The 26444-nt window shown below is 41.9% G+C and overlaps 1 protein-coding gene across 1 annotated transcript in view; it reads right to left on the bottom strand.

The window, feature by feature from the left end:
* cacna2d3a (calcium channel, voltage-dependent, alpha 2/delta subunit 3a) overlaps nt 1-21400 on the bottom strand; it is a 166607-nt gene extending 145207 nt beyond the window's left edge. The window contains exons 1-2 of the mRNA XM_078253980.1: nt 21285-21400; nt 20818-20899 (exon numbers count right to left, since the gene is read on the bottom strand). Of these exons, the coding sequence (XP_078110106.1) occupies nt 20818-20899; nt 21285-21400 (198 nt within the window). The remainder of the gene's footprint in view (nt 1-20817; nt 20900-21284) is intronic.
* Between the last annotated feature and the right edge of the window lie 5044 nt (nt 21401-26444).

Here is a 26444-nt window from a genome sequence, read left to right as displayed (position 1 = left end):
TGCCATAAGAAGCAAGCTGGAAAAAAGTTTAATTGTGGTCTGTCACTGGGCCCTGGACATCTACCACACGGTCAGACTCACAGTTAGAGGCTGAAAAAGAATGAGAAGGAAAGCAGATTGTGGTATCACTAACACTTGGCACCCTGCACTCAATTCTTTTTAAACAAATTGTTTTGGTCTTCATTTCTGCTCTACTCAGTCACATCTGAAGGCATCATAAAGCACGTGTTTAACATACACACGTGACCACATACAGTAACAATTCTAAACTATCCCACGTGCCATTTTGCTTGCTAGATGAATACACTGAATTATTAAAACTTAATTAAACTGACGATTGATTACGATGAAATATAACAGAATCCTGCCTTGCGTCGGGGCTTAATAACAATATCGTATCTCTTTGCTTTTGAGTGATTAACACTCTGTTAAGTATGTCTCTAGAGAGATAACCGTTAAATTATGATCCTACAAGCATTTCTTCATCAACAGTTACAAGCTGTTTCCTATTCTTGAGGAGGTTGACAGCAGTGACAGCAGCTGTAAATGTGTTATCATCAGTAAAGCTAAAGCCAGAATTGACTGTTGAAAACAGAAAATAGTTTCATTTCACAACTTAAATGTGAAACTTAGCAGGGAGTCATGAATCGGAGAAAAACATGCATGATTTGCATATTTAATTATTTGGCCTAAGCATTGGAAGGACTTGGTCTCAAATAATGTAACTAAAAAACAACGACTGACAGGAAAACGTTCAAATATCGTGTAATTTGAATGGTCAGCATTCATATCTAAAAGACATCTTAACTTGATTTGTTTAGGACTTGCAGCTTAATTTAAAGATGCAGTAGGTAAGACTTATAAAACTAACTTTCTGTAATAATTGCTAAAACTGACCCTATGTTTGAGTAGAACTAGGCAAGGCAAGGCAGCTTTATTTGTATAGCACATTTCAGCAACAGGGCAATTCAAAGTGCTTTATATGAAAACAGATTAAAAAATTAAAAACAGATAAAATACGAGAAAAAAAAAGTTACAGTGCAGTATAAGAAATTAAACATTGAAGAGCAGTTAAAACAGTTAAATATATAAAAGCAGATAAAATAACTTTCCTGGACTCAGTGATCCATTTTTTGGAAAGCCAAAGATTTTTGACCAATATGACAGATATCTCATGTAGTCCGGTCCATATTTTCTAACCATCTCACCCACTATGGGTCCAGATGCGTCGCACGTATTTGAGGTTTCATTCCCCATATTTACAGAAGCTTTTCTTGAATATACTCTTATCTTTTTCGATGTAGTCGTCACCGCAAAGCTTAGTTCTTTTTTTCGGCAAACCCGGTACAGCCCTGCAGACAAAAATCTTTTAATAGCCAAGAACGTATTCTTAAACTATTTTATTTCTTCTGCAGTCTGTCTCTAAATAGTCAGGAACTCACTCAGAGTGTTGATAGACTATTTTTCTTTTTAGGCCTTATGCCTAAATTAGTTAGTTACTTCGACTAACTTTTTGACCAGCCCAACATCTGTCTCTTCTGTCAACTATTGTCATGCCTGCATCAGAGAAATAATCAGAGATATGTCTGTTTCTGCAAAAGAATGTCACCGGAATAATCATAAATTCAATTCTATTATTTGTTTTAGGAATTTCTCTTTATATGCTTAGATTGTTATACATTGTCAACAATGCAGCTTCAGTATAAGAAATTAACAGTTATTTAAAGAAAGGCAACATCAAAAAGATAGGTCTTCAGCCTTGATTTAAAAGAACTGAGAGTTGCAGCAGACCTGCAGTTTTCTGGGAGTTTGTTCCAGATATGTGGAGCATAGAAACTAAACGCTGCTTCCCCCTGTTTAGTTCTGACTCTGGGGACAACAAGCAGGCCTGTCCCAGATGACCTGAGAGGTCTGGGTGGTTCATAGTGTAGTAGCAGATCAGAAATGTATATTGGCCCTAAACCGTTTAGTGATTTATAAACCAGCAAAAGTATTTTGAAATCAATTCTTACCTACATCCATCCATCCATCCATCTTCATCCGCTTATCCGGGGTCGGGTCGCGGGGGTAGCAGCTCCAGCAGGGGACCCCAAACTTCCCTTTCCCGGGCCACATTAACCAGCTCCGACTGGGGGATCCCGAGGCGTTCCCAGGCCAGGTTAGAGATATAATCCCTCCACCTAGTCCTGGGTCTCCCCCGAGGCCTCCTCCCAGCTGGACGTGCCTGGAACACCTCCCTAGGGAGGCGCCCAGGGGACATCCTTACCAGATGCCCGAACCACCTCAACTGGCTCCTTTCGACGCAAAGGAGCAGCGGCTCTACTCCGAGCTCCTCACGGATAACTGAGCTTCTCACCCTATCTCTAAGGGAGACGCCAGCTACCCTCCTGAGGAAACCCATTTCGGCCGCTTGTACCCTGGATCTTGCTCTTTCGGTCATGACCCAGCCTTCATGACCATAGGTGAGGGTAGGAACAAAAACTGACCGGTAGATTGAGAGCTTTGCCTTCTGGCTCAGCTCTCTTTTCGTCACAACGGTGCGATAAATTTAATGTAATACCGCACCTGCTGTGCCGATTCTCCGACCAATCTCCCGCTCCATTGTCCCCTCACTCGCGAACAAGACCCCAAGGTACTTGAATTCCTTCACTTGGGGTAAGGACTCATTCCCTACCTGGACAAGGCACTCCATCGGTTTCCTGCTGAGAACCATGGCCTCCGATTTAGAGGTGCTGATCCTCATCCCAGCCGCTTCACACTCGGCTGCGAACCGATCCAGTGAGTGCTGAAGGTCACAGGCCGATGATGCCATCAGGACCACATCATCTGCAAAAAAGCAGCGATGAGATCCCCAGCCCACCGAACTGCAACCCCTCTCCACCCCGACTACGCCTCGATATCCTGTCCATAAATACTACAAACAGGATTGGTGACAAAGCGCAGCCCTGGCGGAGGCCAACTCTCACCTGAAACAAGTCTGACTTACTGCCGAGAACCCGGTCACAGCTCTCGCTTTGGTCGTACAGAGATTGGATGGCCCTGAGAAGGGACCCCCTCACCCCGTACTCCCGCAGCACCTCCCACAGTATCTCCCGGGGCACCCGGTCATACGCCTTCTCCAGATCCACAAAACACATGTAGACTGGTTGGGCATACTCCCAGGCTCCCTCCAGGATCCTTGCGAAAGTAAAGATCTGGTCCGTTGTTCCACGACCAGGGACGGAATCCGCATTGTTCCTCTTCAACCTGAGATTCGACTATCGACCGAACCCTCCTTTCCAGCACCTTGGAGTAGACTTTACCGGGGAGGCTGAGAAGTGTGATACCCCTGTAATTGGCACACACCCTCTGGTCCCCCCTTTTTAAAAGGGGAACCACCACCCCGGTCTGCCACTCCTTAGGCACCGTCCCAGACTTCCACGCAATGTTGAAGAGGCGTGTCAACCAAGACAACCCCTCCACACCCAGAGCTTTAAGCATTTCTGGACGGATCTCATCAATTCCTGGGGCTTTGCCACTGTGGAGTTGTTTAACTACCTCAGCAACCTCCACCAGGAAATTGATGCCAATCCCCCCCTCATCCTCCAGCTCTGCCTCTACCATAGAGGGCGTATTAGTCGGTTAGGAGTTCCTCAAAGTGCTCCTTCCACCGCCCTATTACCTCCTCAGTTGAGGTCAACAGCGTCCCATCCTTACTGTACACAGCTTGGATGGTTCCCCGCTTCCCCCCTCCTGAGGTGGCGAACGGTTTTCCAGAAGTACCTTGGTGCCGACCGAAAGTCCTTCTCCATGTCTTCTCCGAACTTCTCCCACACACGCTGCTTTGCCTCTTTCACGGCAGAGGCTGCAGCCCTTCGAGCCCTTCGGTACCTTGCAACTGCCTCCGGAGTCGTCTGGGATAACATATCCCGGAAAGACTCCTTCTTCAGTCGGACGGCTTCCCTGACCACCGGTGTCCACCACGGTGTTCGTGGGTTACCGCCCCTTGAGGCACCCAAGACCCTAAGACCACAGCTCCTCACCGCAGCTTCAGCAATGGAAACTTTGAACATTGTCCACTCGGGTTCAATGCCCCCAGCCTCCACAGGGATGCACGAAAAGCTCCGCCGGAGGTGTGAGTTGAAAGTCTGTCGGACAGGGGCCTCCTCCAGACGTTCCCAATTTACCCGCACTACCCGTTTGGGCTTACCAGGTCTGTCCAGAGTCTTCCCCCACCCCCTGACCCAACTCACCACCAGATGGTGATCGGTTGACAGCTCCGCCCCTCTCTTCACCCGAGTGTCCAAAACATATGGCCTCAGATCAGATGAAACGATTATAAAATCGATCATTGACCTTTGGCCTAGGGTGCTCTGGTACCAAGTACACTTATGAGCATCCCTATGTTCGAACATGGTGTTCGTTATAGACAATCCATGACTAGCACAGAAGTCCAACAACAAACAACCACTCTGGTTTAGATCAGGGAGGCCGTTCCTCCCAATCACGCCTCTCCATGTGTCTCCATCATTACCCACGTGCGCGTTGAAGTCCCCCAGCAGAACTATGGAGTCCCCGACTGGAGACCCATGCAGGACTCCACTCAAGGCCTCCAAGAAGGCCGAATACTCTGAACTCTTGTTTGGTGCATATGCACAAACAACAGTCAGAGTTTTCCCCCCCACAACTCGCAGGCGTAGGGAGGCGACCCTCTCGTCCACCGGGTTAAACGCCAACGTAGCGGCGCTCAGCGGGGGGCTTGTGAGTATCCCCACACCCGCCCGGCACCTCACACCCTGGGCAACTCCGGAGAAGAAAAGAGTCCAACCCCTATCCAGGAGTATGGTTCCAGAACCAAGACTGTGCGTAGAGGTAAGCCCCACCAGATCTAACCGGTAGCGCTCCACCTCCCGCACAAGTTCCAGCTCCTTCCCCCACAGAGAGGTGACATTCCACGTCCCCAGAGCCAGCCTCTGCTGCCCGGGTCTGGTCCGTCGAGGCCCCTGACCTTCACTGCCACCCATTCTTACCTACATGAAGCAGGTAATTTAAAAAAAAATCTGGCTCCTCTGGCACCACTTACAGCCTGTAGTGCGATTTGCAAAACTCCACAGCTCCCTGTTCAGATGCACCAACCAGGGCCAGGGGTGGTGTCTTAACTGCGTGTCAATCACTGCTCATGCACATGCATTCATTCTCCCTTGTGGGGAGAGGGGCTTAGGAGACCGTTTTGGGCTTTAGCAGAAAGGGGGGAGGGACTGAGGAGTTGTCAATGTTAAACATTTTTGGCTAAGTCCTGGATCTTCGCAATCCTACCTACAGCACCTTTAAAGTTGACCTACAGTAAAGGACTTTACACTTGCTCTGACAAACTTGAGCTGAATTGTACTTGACACTTCCCCTGAGAGACTAAGAGTCTACAGCTATGCTGGCTCTGTGAGGTTGTACTTCGGCACAGTGTGCAGCTAGATATAAATGCTAACATCAGCATGCTAACATGCTCACAATGACAACACTAACATGCAGATGTTTAGCAGGTAAAATGTTATCACGATCACCATCTTAGTTAAGCATGTGCTAATAAGCATTAAACACAAAGCAGGGTTTCCCACAGAAAATTTGTTAATTAAGGTGGTAGGGTTCCCATCTGACCGGGGGGGGGGGGAAGAGGGTAGATAGACTACAGACTCTGTACTACACACTACACTAAATATTAAATTTAAATAATAATATATAATTAATAAATAACCAGCTTTTCAAAATAACAGTTGCAATGTGCAATTTTAAGCTCATTAAACTATTTTAAAAAAAACGGTTTTACTCGCATTGCTCCCATTATCCTCTGTGACACGCTCTCTTCCACTTCGCCTGACAACTCTTCTCCAAAACAAATAAGCTCTGCTTCACTCAGTCACTCAGCTTCACTCAGTCAAAGCAGATAGTATGCATGAAATAAAAACAGGACATGTAATTTCACTGTGTGTAGTGTTTAACTACGCTAACTAACCGTGTGTTGTGAACCACGTGTAGTGATTAAAAAAAAACAGACAACAGCTGTGTGTAAAAGACCGGGCAACAGCAGCTGGGACGTTGAGAATCCACGCGCGAGAGGTGATGGATAGTTCCAGTCACTTCGTCATGTATTCACTTCGTTGAAACAAAAGAAGAAAGAACAGGACAGATATACATATATAAATGCTCTCTGCCTGCCATATGCCAACGCTCCAGTAAGTCCATTCACCCCGTCTCTGCCCGGGCATGCACCAGCTGCCCACGCATTTGTTGACAAACTCCCACAAACAATGACGCAGGCGACGGTGAAATGGCGATTTATCCCTTTAAATGTGAATAAACGACAGTTACACTCACAGCAAATGCTCTTTCTGTTGTGATTGGTGGTATCCTGACAACTCGCCATTACCTTGTTTCCTACAGACTGTGTTGATGCGACTTGTACATTACAGCCACTCAAACAGGAGAGAGTAACAGAGCGGTATATATATATATATATTTTATTTTATTTTATTTTATTTTTTGAAGACTTAGTTAAGGCGGCAGCCACGTGTTGTTAAGGCAGCCGCCTTAACTGCAAAGTGCTGCGGGAAACCCTGCAAAGTACAGCTGAGGCTGAGGCCTTACTTTGAAGGGGGCATGATCGACTGTACCAAATGTCATGGCATCTGCCTATAGTCGTAGAGATATTTCACTTAATATCACAAATGTCAACCTCATGGTGGCATTATGAGAAAAATCCAGGGATTACCAAAGTCAGTAGGCTTCATCCTCTGGGGACCACAACATTACATGACAATCCTTTATCTAATGGTTGTTGAGATATTTCAGTCAGGACCAAAGTGGTGGAGCGACCGACTGACAATGGTGGTTTTCCTCCACAGAACGCAAACATGTCAGGTTTTAATACTACATACAACATAGATACTACATAACTGAATATGAACAAGATTGCACATCCTCCCTGTGAGCAAAGACATGATGTTCATTTTGTCCATCAGTAAAAACGCTAAGAAATGTGGGATTGCCACCTGCAGCTCCTGTGTGTGTGTGTGTGTGTGTGTGTGTGTGTGTGTGTGTGTGCCTTTGCAGTGATAGAGTGTTTAAAGGCTGCCTGAGGTTTATTAGGAGGAACAGTGGAATAACAGCTGTATACTAACCCGAACACACACACACACAAAGCCTTATGGCATAGCAGGAGTTTGTCCCAGGGTGCACTGCGTCTGTTGGGCATGCAACATTGCCCCTCAGAGTGGGTGCCAAATCCCTGCTCTCTCTAATGACCGCCATCTTTCAATGTCCTCATATGCCTTTCTATCATGGTGTGCCCCCCACCTACACACACACACACACACACAAGCTCCTTAAGTGCTGAGGCTGACATCATCTATGCCAGCATGAGAACATATCTACACAAAAAAAAAAAAAAGTAATTTACAGTATATGTATGAAGCAGGTAGAGGAAGTACCTTCTCTACCATCTCCACTCCACTTTTTTTCTTCCATACAGGCATAATGCACTAAGAGCAGGTCTAATCTGTTCACATGGAACTGATTAATAGTCCACAGAATATCTGTAGTTGCCTGCATTCAGTTGGTTTCAGTAGAGTCGTGGAAACATTTTTCATGCTTAGCAGCACGTACAATGCGGCCTGCTGCTTCCCTATTCCACTCCATACATTGTCACAGTCTCAAATTGATTCTAGCAGCAGCCAGCAAGAAAGTGGTAGGAGAGAGCAAAACATTGTGGTGGATGTATTAAGGTAATATTCATCCTTGCAAGTGGAGATTTATTATGGGAAGTTAGACTTTTTGGACTGCAGTTTTATTTGAGTTTGCTTTGAAGGCCTCACAAAGTTTTTTAGTAGATACCATGAAGTGAACTGAATATATGAAATAAATAAATAATTTGAAATATTTAAAGATCATAAAATATACACTAAAGATAATATACACTTTATAATTGAATACATTTATGAACATTAACAGCATCAACAACTCAACACATATTACAGTATATATATGATCACTTTTATATGGCATCAAGCATAGCCCTTAAGTACAACTCAACAAGATATCACAACTCAAACTGTGCATTACCAAGTGGTTGAGAAGACCATTGAAGATTTTTTTGTAGAGTTTATGTATATTTGGAATAACCAATACTTTGTCACCACACACCTAAAGCATTAACCAGCAATACATAAACGTTGGCGATTCAATGATTAAGTTAAACCAATACCATGTTGTCAGTCTAACCTGGGAGTAAAAAACTGCTTACTTTCCACACAGTATCGGTACTGCACGTCAAAAACAACATGTAATCAATATGGCTCAGCATTGATCCATACTGATCCTTGTGTCTAAGTAATCCTTAGTCACTCACTCAGTGCTCAGCATTACCAGTGTCATCTGCACATTTGCCAGTGCAGGCCTCAAGCCAGTAAATGCATTATATTACATCAACAGTCTGGATCAACGGAAGTAAATTTCCAAGATAGAGGATGCCATCCTGCGCGTGGCTCACACCCGCTCTCTTTGTGTTGCCGTTCTCAAAATCCATCTGCTACAGGAAACAACAACAAACTTCGAGCTAGCAAGGTTCTTTCGGGGAATGATTGTAAAGATTCACAAGGAATATGTTTACGCCATTTACTATCTACCATTTTGGGACCGATCGGTGGGGATTGCTATGGATGAAATACACACAGCGATACACTGATAAGAGCAAATTACCATGTATCCAGCCAATTTAAATAGCTCATGTTACTGTATTGTGTGAACAGTTAACTTCATTTAATATTGCATGTGGTGTTTTCTTTTGGGTTCAGATGTTCCACCAAAACAAGTTACTTTCCAAGACTATTTTGCAATGCCACTGTCGCGGGAACTTAGCACCGCCCAAGACGATTGTGATTGGTTTAAGGAAATACAAACAACCCAGAGAGTTTTTTTTCTCCTATCCTAAAATGTATCTGTGGTGTAGCCAGACCTTACTCCACAGGGCTGGGGAGATAGGGCTGGCAATGTGAGACTACATGACATGTAAAGGAGACGCATAAGGAAACTAATATAGACACACACTGATAGAGTGAAAAATCTCTTTGCAATGTTTATTGGGAGAGAGGCTGTGCAGTGAGTAACAGGAAAAGGCTAACTAAGTACATGTGTTTCCCCAATTGTGGCTAATGCACTTTTTCCAACCTCACACATGGATGGAGCGTTCAAGTTATAGTTCAGGAATGGCCTAAAACGTGTAGAGGACATTTCTAAGAACAGTTTGTTCATGACTTTGAGCAGTTGGTGAAAGAGTACAATATCCCCCACTCGCATTTTTTTCAGGTATTTACAGGTGCATATTCCTTTCTGTTTCCGTTGTTGAATAGTTGGATGGATCAAAGGGGAGTTGTGAGTAGATTGCAGAGATGTTCACAAGTCCTTTTTTGGAAGTCCAAGTCAAGTCTCAAGTCTTTGAGCTTGAGTCCAAGTCAAGTCTCAAGTCTTTTGCCACAAGTCCAAGTCAAGTCTCAAGTCTCTGGCCATCTGATCTGTCCCTAACACTGTATTGTTAAATCTTAGGAATTCAAACCATGTCCTGTAGCTACCATCCATAGAGTACAGTATCAAAATCAGTTGTAGGATAACTTTATTGGGTCTACTTAACACATCCCTCTAGACCTCGGACCTGGTGAAATATTAACCTAAGTCTGTCACCTCATATGGATACAACTATAAAGATACCATTTGCATGTTCCCAGCATTAGCACAACACTTTGCGATGGTTAGCTTGTTACCTGTGATTATATATGCTAAATGTAACGTCTCTTTCACTCAAAAAAATGTCTAATGTCGAAGTGGAAATCAAGAGCAAAGTGGCAGCGCCACACCAGTTATAGAACAACATGCATCTCAGTGTCAGTCCAAATTACGCACAATAAGCAGTTTGAACTCACTGATAATGCCATTTATTTTCTAAGTGTTAGTACGCTCAGTGAAACTGAGTCCAGCGCAAGGAAGATCCGACTCAGAGGAGGAGAGGTTAGTGAGGCCAGCGTCTCCACGGCAGGTAACAGTGCGCACGGATCCGCTGTGCCACGCATGGATGAAATAATGAAATAGTAAATAGGACTACAGTAACAGAAATATGTGCAGAATTAAGACAGTCAAGACGGCCCAGTGTTTGGTGGACCGGGTACACCTTGTTCACTTAATAGCCTACAAATCATCCACGGGATCAATTACGCATCACATGAGTTTGCCCACCCGACACAGCGTTTGTTCCTGGGGAGATGGATCCGTGCGTCACCCCTCCTGTGCACCATGGATGTCTTAGCCTCAGCAACTACTAATTCTAAGATACAATTTGCCTGTTCCCAGCATTAGCACAACACTTTGCGATGGTTAGCTTGTTACCTGTGACGATATATGCTAAATGTAACGACTCTTTCACATTAGAGTGACTGACCTATTTAGGTGTGTTTTGAGATGCCTGATGAAGTCCGACGTTGTTGATCCAGCATCATTTATCTTGGTGCCACACACTTTGCATGTAGCTGTTAGCTTACTGCCACTGTTTACCAAGTTATTGAAAGCAAAACTAATGAGAAAAGGCACAACTCCGGAAGGATTTGGTGTCCCCATCGGCAATGCATATTTTGATATGTGAGTGCGCGCACATAGGCGCATGCGTTATGTTGCACATTATGGCAAAGGGCAGGGGACATACAGCTCGTCATACGTTTCCCCGTTTATGCGCCAATAAAAGAAAATAGAAATACATGAATACATTTTGATTTAAAAAGCAATAACTGCATGAAAACAGGTTGTTGACGAGTCTCGAAGCTCGAGTCCGAGTCAAGTCTGAAGTCAGCTGTTTGTGCAACTTAAGTGCGACTCGAGTCCGAGTCTCAGACTCGAGTCCCCATCTCTGGTAGATTGCACTGTCCTATTCAAATGATTGCCTCCCCTGACTTTGGCTATGATATTTCAGATAGTTCTTGGCAAATGGCAATCAAGAGAATAGATTCATCTATATGTATTAGACACAGCCTGCTTCAGTTTAAAGTGTTCCATAGGCTCCATCTCTCTAGGAGTAATCTTGCCAGGATATATCCAGACGCAAATCTCACCTGCTCCCGTTGCCATCAGGCTCCAGCCAATCCTATCACATGCTCTGGTCATGCCCAATGTTAGTACAATTTTGGTCTTCTATTTTTTCGAGGGCTGTCAATCGATTAACATTTTTAATTGCGATTAATCACGTGTCCTAGTTAACTCGCGATTGACCGCAAATTAATCTAAAATTGTTTGTATCTATTCTAAATGTACTAAAAGGGATATTTTTTCAATTTTTTTATAGATGAAGTTTTTAATGCTCATGTGGTATTTGAGACTGACTACCTCATTGGTAACTATCTGGAGGGGCTTTGAAACTCAACTTGCCATTCAAAAGACCCTTTTATTTATTCTGCTCAAGCAGCTTTGTTTCTGCTCCCAAATGGCTGTTTATGCATAACTGTATTCTTAAACCCTGTGTTAGCAAGTTTGTGTTTGGTGAGATAATAGCAAGTGCAGGTGGAGGTCATCAGGAGGATTTGGCAGCACTCTCACAGCCTATGAGAAGTGTTGTGCAAATGGGACACAGTGTGGGGCTCCATAAAGTTCAGCCAAACTAAGTGTGTGTTTGTGCAAGTGTGTGTGTATGTTGGCAGAGGTGATGGAGAGGCAAAGGGGGTGACTTGGGACACATATTGAGGGCACTCGAGAGTGCAGTGAGTGCACAACATTGTGCAAGGCCAGCGGAACTACTTTTTTAAGGGTGTGGGCATCAACACTTGCACCAAACACTGGCGTGTCCCAAGATCCCCTCCCATGTATTCTTTAGTGCCGTAGCTGCATCCTATCCATTATTAAAGCAGAGGGATGGAGGGGGAGGAGAAGAGAAAGTGTGAGAAGTATGGGGAGAAAGAGAGAAAAATAATTAGGGTGAGACACAAGGACACAAAAACACATGGGTAAAAATGTTGACAGAGGGACAAGTTGAAAGAAAGGTTGAAGGTAATAAAGAGACAACGTTAGAAAAAGAAAGAAAAAAAGAAAGAAAGAGCTGGGGGTGCCAGTTCATCTTCAATTCTGAGTATAACGTATAAAGCAGAATTATCTAAGCATGTAACGAGGTAGTTGTGATTGATGGAATAGCTGTAATGGGTCTGATTTCCTTTCTTCTATTCACTGTTTTACTTCATACGGGCCATCTTTACCTACAGCACACAGACTGGACCCAGGATGATGGATGTGGACAGCAGCAAGTCACAGACAGTCCTTCACACAATGTGAACACGTTAATGTGCTTAATAGTAGTGGTCCCGCCCCTTTACCAAGATGGCTAATGTTTACTCTCTGCATGCAATTCAGTCTGGAGTACACCAGGTGAACAATCTGTCATAATTACAGAAATCTGTGAGTGTGTGTGCGTCTATGCTTGTATTCTTGTGTACGTCCGTTAATGTCTGGTGTAGCCACGGTGAGATGTTCTTTATCTGCAGGCCAACAGAGGCAGAGGCAGTGCCAGGCCCGAACAGGCGATGACAGATGACAGTGGATATTTATCTTCAGTGTTCACATTCATCATCCTAACAGCACAGAGCACAGTGTTACACTGTATGCAAACACTACGTGTGTGTGTGTGTGTGTGTGTGTGTGTGTGTGTGTGTGTGTGTGTGTGTGTGTGTGTGTGTGTGTGTGTGTGTGTGTGTGTGTGTGTGTGCATGCGTGCGTGCGTGCGTGCGTGCGTTTCTTCTGCAGCAACTTCAGGATCTGGGAAGAAAAATCTTAAAAACACAAATTAACTACTAAATCAAACACTTTTCACACTGGTAAATTAACTTAGAGAGATTGGGGATAAATCAAAGAGGTAAACTGCACAACAAGTCATCAAAAGACACTTGATTTTCTAAGCCCACAAACACAGCGTCAGCAGTTGTGCTCTTTAGGAATTTAAGTTCTTTAATTCAGTAGCAAAGGGCCTCGCTCCCTGCTCCTGACCTCTCTACAGTAAAGGGAGGGTGTTTGATTCACATTGGCTTTCTCATGCTTTTCTCACCAACAAAGCACTAATTATAGTATGAGTGAGTGGCTGTGTTGGCTAAAGCTGGCCTACTAGACATGAAAGGATAGCAGCACAGGCTAAACTCCCGTCTGCTAACACTGTAATTAACTGTGTGACACGGCATTCCTCCTCCTTTTTCTCTCTTACACACACACACACACACACACACACACACACACACACCTTTCTCTCTTCCCTCTCCCTCTACGAGCAGTGGAGGAATCAAATTTAGCAAGATCATGCTTTGGTCAATGAGAACAAGAGGGGGAGGGCGAGAGAAGCAGGAGAAGAGATGGGAGAGAAAGGGGAGGTTAGGGAAAGAGGGACAGTCATCAGTACACACCCCCTTCCCTCACCTCATCGCCAGCCGTGCTGAACCAAACCTGACAGCTATTCAATTTTCCCAAAGCTAAATCTAATCTGCAGCCGTCTCCCCCTCACTGACACACTGTTACACTGGAACGCCTCAGCCATCACCCACCCTTGGCAGCAGATTGGAACCATCACACTTCCCCCTCCACCTCGAAACAGCCCCACACACACACACACACACACACACACACAAAGTCATCCATGAGGCAAGAAAGACAAATAGAGGGCAAAAGGAGAAATAATGAGTCTGAAGAACAAGTGATGGAGTTTGTCCATACAATTTTGAATTAATGGACCCAAAAATAACTTATTTCAATACCATAGCAGCCTACAACTCGGGTTTCACTGATCAGGTGAATCATATTTTTTCCACCATGCTGAAACACAGCAGTTTAAATACAGTAAACAGCGCAATAGCCAAACATTTTAGTAACACAGAGTTTGTCTAAATTCCTCCAGCACAACCCCGACCCTCTAAGAAATTTTTGACTAGCAGCCAAAAAAAGTCTGTAAAGTTTTCTGATAATAAATTTATATATATATATCTCCCCAGAATACTGTCTAAAAGCATTATCCAATAATGTAATTCCAGTGGAGAAATACTATAGTGCTTCATTTTTTATGTATTTGTTAAAAAAACACCCTTTAACAAACAACCTATGGCTAACACAAACAAAATATTTTCTTTACAAATTTCTGAAAAGGCCAATTTGTATAAGAATTAAAAGGCACTTAAACTACATGAACATCCTTTTAACAAGTATGACAAATGGATGACATTTGGAAATAAAAAAAGGAATGCTTAATCAAATTAAAACTTTAAGCGCTGTTTAATATATGTACTGAGTGGAAACTATTTAAAAAAAACTCATCCGCACACAGCAAGAATCATTCTTCCACTGTTGTCAGCCAAATATGTAATTAATTTTAATAAAAAAACTGAAATACAAAATCATTTCCACTTCTAAATTAGATAATTTGTCATGCACTTAAATCTGGTTAGTGTGACTAAAATACATATTCAGAACAAAAATAGATCTTTCGCCAACACAGACAAACATGAAACTGCCTTCTGCAGAAATATAAAATTATGTTTTTGTGAAACATCTTATATCAAAACCTATTGCTGTTGTGTGTAAATCACTTAACTGATCATGTGCGACAGAATTCACTGAGCTCTTGGGTTTAAAAGATTCTCTGACAGTTCATTAGATAATGCCAAATAAACTAGTATCAAGAAAAAAAGACGTATCAAGCAAAAAAATATGCTGTTTTTTTTCACTATTCTATATGAAAGATGCTATACAGATAATGTTTGATTGATACAGTTACAGAGATTTTTTCTTATGTTTTGAAAACTTCGTAGGCTTTCATTTCCAGATTTGTTTTATTAGTCAGTGATAATATGCTATTTTTGTAGAAACAATGCACAAATATGTTGTGTTTATTAAGGTAGTGGAAGAAAAAGAAGTGTGTACTGCAGGACTAGAGGTGTTGGCAACTGCAACTGCAAAATGAACATGTAGTCAGAAATATATATATATATATTTTTTTTTTTACAATTTCTTTTTCCTGACTTTGATAAGGTGCATAGTATTCAAGATTTCAGTTTATGCTCATACATTTATTTGATTTAAATCACATAGTGATAACAAAGCTGATGACGCTATCAGTGTTCTTCTCCTCCCTCTCTGTAACTCTTTCTCTCTATACTCCATAATCCCAGCATGCACATGTTGTGCAGCTAAGCAATTTGCCTCTCTTGACGACTTTAATACTGATATATGTGATTCATCCACTGCTTCTTTTTAAGGAACCACTTCACTTCGTCTTATTTTGCTCGGTCTCCAGAAGTATTATCAGCATGTCAACATGTCAGTGGCTTGCCACACTAAGCTCTATAGTAGAAAAGGAGAATGGTATGGTACACCATTAGGGATGTCACGAGAACCGGTACTTTGGTACCAAGTCGGTACCAATATTCTTAAAACGTGACAGTACTTGTTTTCCTGCAGTAGAGTAGGTACCGTTGCTAACGATGGTACCAAGGTTGCAGTTCTTCCGGAACTGATGGGGGCAGCATATACACATAACTGTTTTAGTCGGTCCACAAGTGGTAAAGAAGAAGAAAACGCCGACAAGCACACAGGAAAAACTACAGAAGACAGCAACAAGTTTAATCTAATATGGAAATACTTTGCAATCGAGGCGGATGACAATGGACACGCAAACGATGCCATCGTTCATTTCAAACAAAGGGAGGTAACACCTCGAATTTGGCGAAGGTGAGTAAGTTTTAAGTCATATTAACATCATATACAAACTTCTAACCCTAATCCTGAAACACAGGCCCTATGTTTGTTTGAGGCAGCTGGCATTGTTGCCTGGAAACAAGCTAACATTATGCTCAATGTAATGTTTGCAATAGCCAGTTATTTGTTAACGACGCAAACGCATGGCAACGTTATAAATTACCTCCTAATGGGCTAACATGCATCACCCCTCAGTCTGTGTCCTGTCAGCAAAATGTAGCCTTAATAATTATTGAAATGTTAATGGTTTTAATAAATACTTTTATATATTTACTTTTATATAATACTTTTCGGCCTGCCACCATGCCAGTGAATTTAAACTAATGCTTGCATTCAGAGTATAAGGTGTGTGTGTGTGTGTGTGTGTGTGTGTGTGTGTGTGTGTGTGTGTGTGTGTGTATGTGTGTGTGTGTGTGTGTGTGTGTGTGTTGTATACCTTAGCACAGGTCTGTAGCCTCCACTGTTGTATTAGTAATTGTCAAACATGTTTGATAACAAAAATATCTCTCTCTCCCTCTCTGTCTTTTTTTGACAGTATTAGGCCGGCTACACACTGGCTGCGTCGCGTGAGCGTGTCAGCTGCGTGGCGTATCCGTTTATATTTCGGCTCCCATGTTAACAGGGTAGAGCTTACACACTGCCTGCGTCACAGGCACGTGACAGGCACGTCTTAGGCGCAGCTCAAACCGCGCGGAAAACGCATGCATGCTAGAAATAGAACCAACGCCTATTTTTCACGCAACACGCAAGCGTGTTGGAAGCGTTTCCAGGCAAATAGAATAGGAAAAGATGTTTATATGTCATTTTGACATGAATACATATTAATAAATGACATATTGATGTTTGAAAGTCTCTAGGTTTTGATATAAATGCAGATTTCTTTTTAAATTACATTATTTAAAAAAAACGATTTTCTAATATTGCACCTGTCAATACAGAACGAAATATTCTGTATCCTATTTTGCCGTCAATACTGTCGACGTTGTCTTTGCTGTAATCAAATCAGTATATATTTATGTTTAACATGGTATTTCATTTTACCTATGGGAAACATACATGTGTACAGACAAGGCTAGCAGCAGCAGCGCCACATCAGACACGTTGCTGGTGTGTAAAGACATAGAAAAATCCACACAGCCGCCACGCAGCTGACACGCAACAGAAATGCCACTCTCACGCCACGCAGGCAGTGTGTAGCCGGCCTTAGCCAGGGGAGGATGTCCACCAGGAGAGTACAGTGGTAAAAGTTGATCTTTTTTGTAATTGTTTAATTTAATTTATTATTTAAAGGCTACATGCCAATATTGTTGTGTTTTTATAATGTTCAACTGCTTAAATATTTATTACATATCTATTTTGTAATCTTTTTTTATTATTATTATGTGACTGTTGTGTTTTTATAATGTTCAAATGTTTAAATAAAGGAATTCAAAGTATTATTATTCTTTTTACACACCATGGTATTGACTTTGTTATTGAGTATCGTGTACTTTTGGTGGTATCGGTACAAACTACTAGATTTTTGGTATTGTGACATCCCTACACACCACAACACACACCCAGCCACACACACTTTTCTTCCCCACCTAGGAAAATCGATTTCAGCATACTCTTGTCACACATCATTACACCTTCCTAGCATCCTCTGATCTTGTGCTGTGTATACAGTGTGTGTATGTGTACTATAGCATGCTATAAGTAGGTACTGTATGCAAACTTAACACACACACACAGGCTGCAAACACAGAAGCCCTGTTGCCTCCAGCTTATGCTTTTAAAATAGGAAAAGCAGACGTGCACGGATGACTTTCAGCCAGCCACTGTGGCAATCTCACAGAATGATCATTTGTCTTATATCTTCCATTACCAAAAGGCTTGAAGTTATTTCAGCGTGGCATAATGTCCTACAACTTTGATTCCTGAAAGCCATAACATCAGTGAGGTGAAAACTAGTCCAGCCAACAAAACACACACACACACACACACGCGCACACACGCACACACGCACACACGCACACACACAGGCTCATATAGACAGGTTGCTCAATGATACATGAAATTAAAGATTTCAACAGAATAGCAGCGAAGATAGTAAAACACACAGAGCTAATTCTAACCATCAGTGGGAGATGTTTAATGTGTCTCAAACTGAAGTCTCCTGTCCTTTGTATGAGGAGTGTACTCAATATAGTGTTTATGTTTGTATTTGTACATAGAGTAATGTGTATACCGCTAACGTCTGCTGTGCACACACACTCATACATGTGCCCTGACTGGTACAACCTTGAAAGAAGAGCTGTTTCCGATTATTACAGGAAGCGGGCTGTGGCGTGGGAGGAGAGGACAGATCAGCAAAGGAGAGTAGAGGAAAGAGGAGATGGGGGTTTGAATGAAAGGCCAAATCTGGTCCAACTGTATTTTTTTTTTCCTGAGATTTAAAATGTTGTCTCTGAAAAAAAGCAGCAAACAAATTGGCTTATTTGAACAAAAGTCATTATTTTCTAATATATATTATCTATATTATCTTTTTATTTTTTATAGAATTTCCTGTCACCTAGGTCCTTTTGTGAATTATGTTGTTTTCCAAAGAAGTAGCCATGAAATAATTTACTATTTCAAGTCATAAATTCATTCAAAACTGATCATACAAACATGTTTTCTTTCTTACTGAAAGCAAATATTAAATTGAACTACTAATGTATTTAGATTAGGGCTCGCACTCAATTTAAAGTCACGGTTTTATGATATTAATTTTGATTAATTACAGTTTTGCTTTTTAAGAATATCTCTCATTCAAGATGATTACATTGGAAGTAACATCAAGTATCAACCTTAGCAAATACCTTAGCACAGGTCTGTAGCCTCCACTGTTTCATTAGGAATTGTCAGACATTATGTTTGATAACTCGCTGTCTTTTTTTGACAGTATTAGCCAGAGGAGGATGTCCACCAGGAGAGTACAGTGGTAAAAGTTGATCTTTTTTGTTTATTTGTGATTTTGTAATTGATCTATTTTGTAATAGTTTAATTTTATTTATTATTTAAAGGCTACATGCCAATATTGTTGTGTTTTCAACTGCTTAAATATTTATTACATATCTATTTTGTAATCGTTTTTTTATTATGTGACTGTTGTGTTTTTTATAATGTTCAAATGTTTAAATTAAGGTATTAATGTATTAATTAAGTATTATTATTTATTTTTTGTACACACCATGGTAATGACTTTGGTATCGAGTATCGTGTACTTTTGGTGGTATCGGTACAAACTACTAGATTTTTGGTATTGTGACATCCCTACACACCATAATACACTGTGTGTGTGTCGTGTGTGTGTTGTGTGTGTGTGGTTTCCGAAAAAGATTTTTGTTACGCTTGGGTCAGAGAGATAACTGAAGAGAGACTAAGTCCATCTGTCCCCTGCCCAGGGGAAACAAACACGCACACACACGCACACAAGCCTTTATCTTTTCTCCTCAGTACCATCCTCATCTCTATGTACTACAGTGTACAGTATAGCCCTCGTTCTTTCTGTCTATTTAAAAGCATATGTGCCCCTGGGGGAACTGTGGTCCCTCCTCAGCATTCCTGGACAAAAGCTACTACGACAATAGGCCTACCGGATACACAATAAGGCAAAACATACAGGACACTGTGACATGTTGCCAAAATCCTGCGAGTGATTGCATGTGTGCATTGGCACAGTGAATACCACTATACTTGCAACATACCAGTTTGGTGTCAAAGATGCACTTTTCCCAGAAAAAGGTCTCCAGTCTTTTCTTTGCTCAATTAACCCAGCGGCCTTCATTTGCATTTCATAAAGAGGTCGTCACTCTGTAGGAGGGTTATCTTCTTTTTGGAGGCAGAAAAAGATGAGAAGGGGTAACAGTTTATTATCCTATCAAGAAGATAACACCACTCCTTTGGCTTCTGAGCGGTTGATGAAATCCACGCTATAGGCCAATGTGTGTCTATGTGACTACTTGTGCATGTGAATACGCAATGTGTGTGGTCATGTGAATACATTTATGTCTGTGGGAGGTGGAGGAAATTATGTATGTGTGCAATAATGTATAGGGTACATGTAATGCATGTATGCATCACAGCAGATCACTAGTTTGGCCTGTGTGACATAACTGCAGCCACACACCACAGTAGGTCTCTGCATCCACTGGGTACCTGGACCAATGGCCCCAAGCACAACATTGTGTCTGTGCACCCGTTGAGAGGTTAGCTTCAGCTTTGCCCTTTATCCACTGGCTATCCATTAGCCAGTTTTACCTCATGCTTCATCAACTGACCCGCCATTAGAACAATTTGCATTCCATCACACTCAAATCTTGCATTAATGCCACAAAGCAGAGTGAATGAGGGAGGGGAACAGACTGCAGAGAGGTATGAAAAGAGGTAAGGGGGTGTTAGAAATGTGAAAAACATTCAGTTGCTTAGCAAAAAAAATAGCGCTTTCCAGCAGAGAGTATATCTGTGTGTGTGTGTGTGTGTGTGTGTGTGTGTGTGTGTGTGTGTGTGTGTATTTGCTGAAGAGCTTGTGAATTGGACACCCATACACATAAGCTTTTTTTTAAATCAGTGCCTACCTAGTAGACATGCATTACTGATTCTCAAGGGGCTTAAAAGGACTGCAGTTTAAGAGATGAAGAGTGACATTTCTCTCAATTCAAAAATGACTCAACTGGTCATTTTCTCTCATAAGCTGGTCTTTTTTTGCATCCACACAGTAATTTTAAAAGTCTCTCTCACTTGTTTTACCCACAGTATCACTGTGTGTCCATGGGTGTACTTACACACTGGGTTGGTGTAAACATTTTGTATCTAATAAAAAACTTATTTCAGGGACAGTAGAGCTCCTTTTTAAAATAAAATATCTTCTCCTCTAAACACTATTTTGCCCACAAGAAAACTCTGCTCAAGTTCAGTCATGTGCACATTTGAATCATATTTTAACAGTATTGAGGTTCTAGGGTGTACTTTCAATTTGACAAGTCGGGTTCAGACAATAAAACTGCTCACCTTCTGCAGCAGCTGGGAGCCAGAGTACTTTGCCGAGATGGACTTCATCTCCCCACCAAAAGCTGAAGCCCACAGCTTCACCCTGCAGACAGCACCAACACAGATAGCACACACAGACAAGGAAGAAATCAGATAATATATGTATATAGCCTATATATACATATAGGCCACAACTTTTCACACTTAACTCACGACTTAAAAAGTAGTCTGTTTTTTTTGGACCGATTTTTTTGACAGATTTTGCAAGTACATTCATTTGCAACCCTGCCCATTTTAAATGTGACAATAAGACAGAAATTTGGAAAAAGAGGAGATCACACTCAATAAACACAGCAGTAGAAACTATCCAACGACAGGTCACATTAATCCATCAAATGTGTGTTGTACGGATACAGCTGGAGTATGTTTAATCAAGTTCTGCTTAAAACTAGGATATTTAAGTGATGCATAAAAATGCATCTACTTACACGGACGGAGGGATGCTTTGGTGGGTGCCTCCCACCTCACTGACCCTGGAGCTCAGAGTTGAGAAAAGTAAAAGCAGACACGCACTGGAAACCACACAGCTCCGATCCACCTGCATCTTGGGCAAAAATACCAGCGAGTTTTGGGCTTATGCTGCCACCGTGGATTTTTTTCCCCCCTTTAGAGAATCCAAAAATGAAAAGAAAAAGGGAAAATTGCCGGAAATCAAAAGTCACCTATGCTGTCTGACTAAATCGTTCATAGCAATGTGTTCTTGGTGCGGGACGCGAATGAGCGATGCGCCTTGGCAAACGGCAGGATCCTCAGCTGTGTGAGTTATCCAAAGTGCCGCGACGTGGCCCCGCTGACCGGTGCTGTGCACACGGCTCTGCTGCCCGGGGGAAAGTCGAGCTCGACTCCTCCGACAGGGAAAGTCCGCTCAGCCCCTATGTTTGACCGACCTCACCCGCAGAGAGTGGAGGTTCAGGGGAAACCAGGGAGATCATCAAACGATGTAGCAAGAGCACGCCTACTCCTCTTGAGTGATGCGACTAGCCTCCTCTCTCACTCCCTCTCTCTCACTTTCTCTCCTCCTTACTCTCAGGATCTGAGCATAGGCTACTGAGGATGCTGTTATTGTTGTTGTTGAATTACGCCATACTTCTCCCTTTCTTTCCGTCTCTCTCTCTCCCCCCCACTCATGGGCTCTAATACAGGGCAATAATAGCTAGCCTTTAGCTTTCATGTCGGATCAAGTCATGCACTGTGCCCAGTTCACTGAAGCAGGACTTACTGCCAAAGTGCTGACGAAAGACAGAGGGAGAAGAAAAAATAAAGTGTGTGTGTGTGTGTGTGTGTGTGTGTGTGTGTGTGTGTGTGTGTGTGTGTGTGTGTGTCATAGACACAGAAGGAAGTTGGGATGTGCAGCCTCTTGGTGGAAGGAGGGAAGGACCACATGATAAGTTAGTTATGCTGCACAAAAGCATGTCAATTAAATGCACTTTGTAGCAGTGATGTGGCACTGGCAGTGTGTGGGCATATGGGTTGTGAAAGAGGATGAGAGCCCCCAGGCGACGGACCCCATGTGACAGATCGCGTTTCACATAGAGCTTGAAGGATTCTGGCAAAGCACTGAAAGGGGATCAACACGGACTAAATAGCCTATCTCTACCCCTGCAGTGGTGCCGTGTTAATTGCAGGCCTCCCTCTTTCACACTTGAAGACTCACCTTTGACATATGTGGGTCAAACATCAATGTAAAACGTTGGTTAGTCAAACCCACAAATTGTCTTTCAAACCTCTCACAAGAGTCATTACACCAACACAGATGTAGAGTCAACATCACATTACACTGTAGACTTTTGTAATTTGAAACAAAACTGTGTATTTGTTAAGGTAGAAAAAGGTATTGACTGACAGAGATGAAAGAGATGACGTGGCATACAGCATGAAAGATAGGTTTCATTACTCTGGAAACCTGCAAAAATAAAACAAAAAATATCAGCTGTGGAGCTGGACTGATTTTTCTTTACTAAATGTGATTTTTTATCTACAAGGCTAAAGTCTCCCCTGAGAGTTCCGGGGAGGGAAATGTTATTGTGTAAAGGAATATCCCTGAGCATAGCAGGGGCATTTCGCTTGACAGTACGATGGGGTCTGAATAATAGCAGCTACAGTAAGTAAAGTGAATGGCCAAATAAAAAGTATGGAATAAAGAAAAACATATGTGCAGTGCAGTTCACGGAAGTCTTCAGTATCAGGGTTAGAGGGTGGACAGGATAAGTCATTTATGTCTTTCCACATTTTATTATTGTGTTATTTTCTACCCATCCTGGACCTTTTGCTATTGTCCCCTCCAGAGCTCTTTCCTCTTCATCTTGTTTCAATGAGTATTACAGATTGTTCACACACAAGGTAGGTCTAAGTATAAGTGGTACTGTTAAACGGAATGTAATAAGCCTTTTTATATATAGCTGATTTTTCAATTTAAGTTGAGCAAATGAAACGGTTCCAAACTAAACAAAAGTCAGATGATAATAAGGTTATTGAACATTAATTCCTCACGTCTCTTATCTATATTCCCAAGGCTCATTGAATTATTTGATTCAACACAATGTAATACCACTCATGTCCCATGGGACCCCATACACCATCCCATTAGTCCCTCATGATTTCCAATCCATTGTTATAATGGCTGCCAGCCATGACCCAAAAGACACAGCTAGTCTGGAGAGAGAATAACATTGTCCCAGTGATATTACTCATTGATATTAAATAAGTTCCAGTAAGTAGCTAGGAGCCGAACACTTTTCCACATAATTCCTGATGTTAGATTTATACACGTGAGCTAGAGGCATGTCTCAGGAGAATTTCTAGATGGATGGGGCATTAAGATAGGGAGCTAAAGTCTGGATTAGCAAGGGATTCTTTTACACACTACAGTCAACCTTGAAACCAATATCTAGCATGCAGTCGCCACAGGGAAGAGGTTAATAACGTTGTGAGCAAGACCAGACAGTATTAGAGGACATGAACAGGCATTTATAGATACATTTAATAATGTATTTATAGATACATACACACACTTCATGTAAAAAAGTGGCAGAGAATTAGTCATGGGTCACATCAGAGGAAAAAACATAAAAAACTAATGACCCAGTACTCCTTTCCATCTTCACACGCCCACGACCCCTCTTGTTTCTCCTCTAACCCTCCATTTCCTCAGTTCTGAATGCTGTAATCACACCTGATTTTGGAGAGCAGTGTACTATAGCGGGTGGTAATTGGGCTGTACCTGGCATTTCAGCGATGAAAGAAACATTCTGACAGTTTTGATAGTGCATTTCCTTTTCCATCCAATAGCGATGGCTTTGAATTTGAATGTCCCTGCAACATAAAACCTACAGCTTTAAAGATGACATGTCATTATTTCCATATCAATTGAAATTTGAACCACTTTGGAATAGTCTCTGTATGCCTGATTTCTGTTTTGTCAAATTGACAATATATTTTCTCCTAATTCTGAGAAAGTGAAGACTGTCAGATCTCAGGTCTGACAAAAATAATCACAGTCATTCCTTTTGTCATATTAACATACAGGTAAGATTATGCTGTGTGCTATACGAGGTGTTATTTCATGTGCACAACAGTGGATTACAAGCATTTGAGGGTCATTTCAAACATCCAAGTGATTGTAGTTTACATGTGGAGCAACTGTAAGGGGGCAGATCTGTGGTTCACAAACTAATGAGATGCTGTTGATATTACTGGAAGATGATAGCTTCTCTCCAAGATGGAAATGTCTAAAAAGTCTTAGAAATAATATTATACAAACTACATGAGACTATGAACAGCGTGAGATCTTCATCACTATGGCCATGTTTCTTTTTCTAATGTCGCTAGTTTGACCTAAGGCCTACCAGCTATCCTGTATCTCTAGCAGCTCATTAGCACCAAGGTCAATTCTGCATACCACTACAGAATAAAGGATCAGTGGGAAAGCAAAGGGTAGGCGTTTTGGCATGATTGATCTGGATATGCTGATACTTCATTGAGCGTATATGCTTTTTTCTTCTTTTTTTTTTTATCTTGCTCCACAAATATGCGGGTTTTTTACTGTTCTACTGCCAACAATCTTATGCCCTGACATTTTTAGTATAATACCTACACTTAGGTGGGATTTTAGCACCAGCGTGACAGGCCTTGATGATACAATACACAGCTTTTAGGGGAATTGCACATTTGACAGATCTAATCAAACTGAAAGTTGTGGAACATTTGTGGTCATGATAACCAGATAGTTGCCAATGTTCCATCCTACAGTCCCTATTAGACATCTAGTCACTTTTTGTATTTACACTAGAAGACGGGAGGTTGTGTCTGAGTGTGAGCATCGATGTTCTTATCCGTATATACAGTGCTGGGTTAAGTCCCATTAGTACCTGGGAATTTCAAAACGCACCATAAATAATTCTTTGTTACCAGGCTCAGAACTCACCTTGCTTCAGAAATACCTCCCTTAATTCAATTAATAATGAGATGCCAAAGACTTTCCTCCATCCACACTGGCAGAGAAACAGACGACTGTATATGATGGAACACAGCTGCCTGTGGAATTTGCACTGTCATGGATCAAAATATCCACTGCATGCAAGATTCATGGGCTCGGAAAACAAGGACAAACTGCACGAAGCTTTGCCATGATAATCAGCAGGGTGCGGTAGTAGCCTCAATGCGAGAGAGGTGAGCTTAAGCCTGGTGTGTCACCTATGAAATCAGGACAGGGAAAATGAATGACTACTGGGCTTTCCTCCCTTACTGGAAACTATGTCCTTGAATTAAACATTTGATCGCAAATGTGTAATAAAGTAAAGGCTGACTGGGCTTGTACAAAAAAGTAAGTTCTTTGAAGAGGAATGTCTAAGCAGATGGAAAGAGAATAAAAAGCTTTTGGGAGAAATCATCTTCAATAGTGGCTGTCAACACACAGTACTCTAAGTTGAATCGATGATTAAAAAGCTTATGCAGAGATTGACTTGGGTTCCTCCGGTGCTGGTGAAAGGTAGCCTAATTTTCCAGACTGACATCTTTTCTTTACATAATTGCTGTGGATGTTTAGATGCCATTTTAACACATTTAGAAAGAGCGAGAAAGGTTTACCCCACGGGGTACCATTCAGTTACATTTGGGGAGCTTCTCATTATTTATCATATAAAATCTAAAATCTAAACTTTAGAGATGTTTAATAACCCAATGCAGAAAAAGAGATGTACTATATAAATCCATATACTATAAATGTTAGTTTGTAAGATGAGGAGTAGTAGTGAGTGGTAAAAGTTCAGAAATTCCTCCTTGGATGAATGGTGCAAGAGACCATCTATCATGGCTGGTGTTCCCATTTTCTCTAAAGACTTTCACCTGAGAATATCTGTATAGCTGGCCTAAGGCATAAGCAGAATACAGTCAGCAGCTGCAAAGGGCTCTAAAGCCTCAAGGAGCAGATTATAAACTTGAAGTCCTCCATTTAGTTTTTTGAATAATTTAGGCATTTAAATGAATACTCTGAACTGATTAATCAAATCGCTTTCTGCAAACCAAATAGCTTGGGCTGTGATTTAGATTTGAAGTCTTTTACTAAAAACGTCATGATATCAGCATGGTTT

Source organism: Sander vitreus, chromosome 7 (assembly GCF_031162955.1).
Source record: "Sander vitreus isolate 19-12246 chromosome 7, sanVit1, whole genome shotgun sequence".
Lineage (NCBI taxonomy): Eukaryota > Metazoa > Chordata > Actinopteri > Perciformes > Percidae > Sander > Sander vitreus.
Note: the sequence above shows the minus strand (reverse complement) of the source record. Positions and strands in the feature narration are given on the sequence as shown.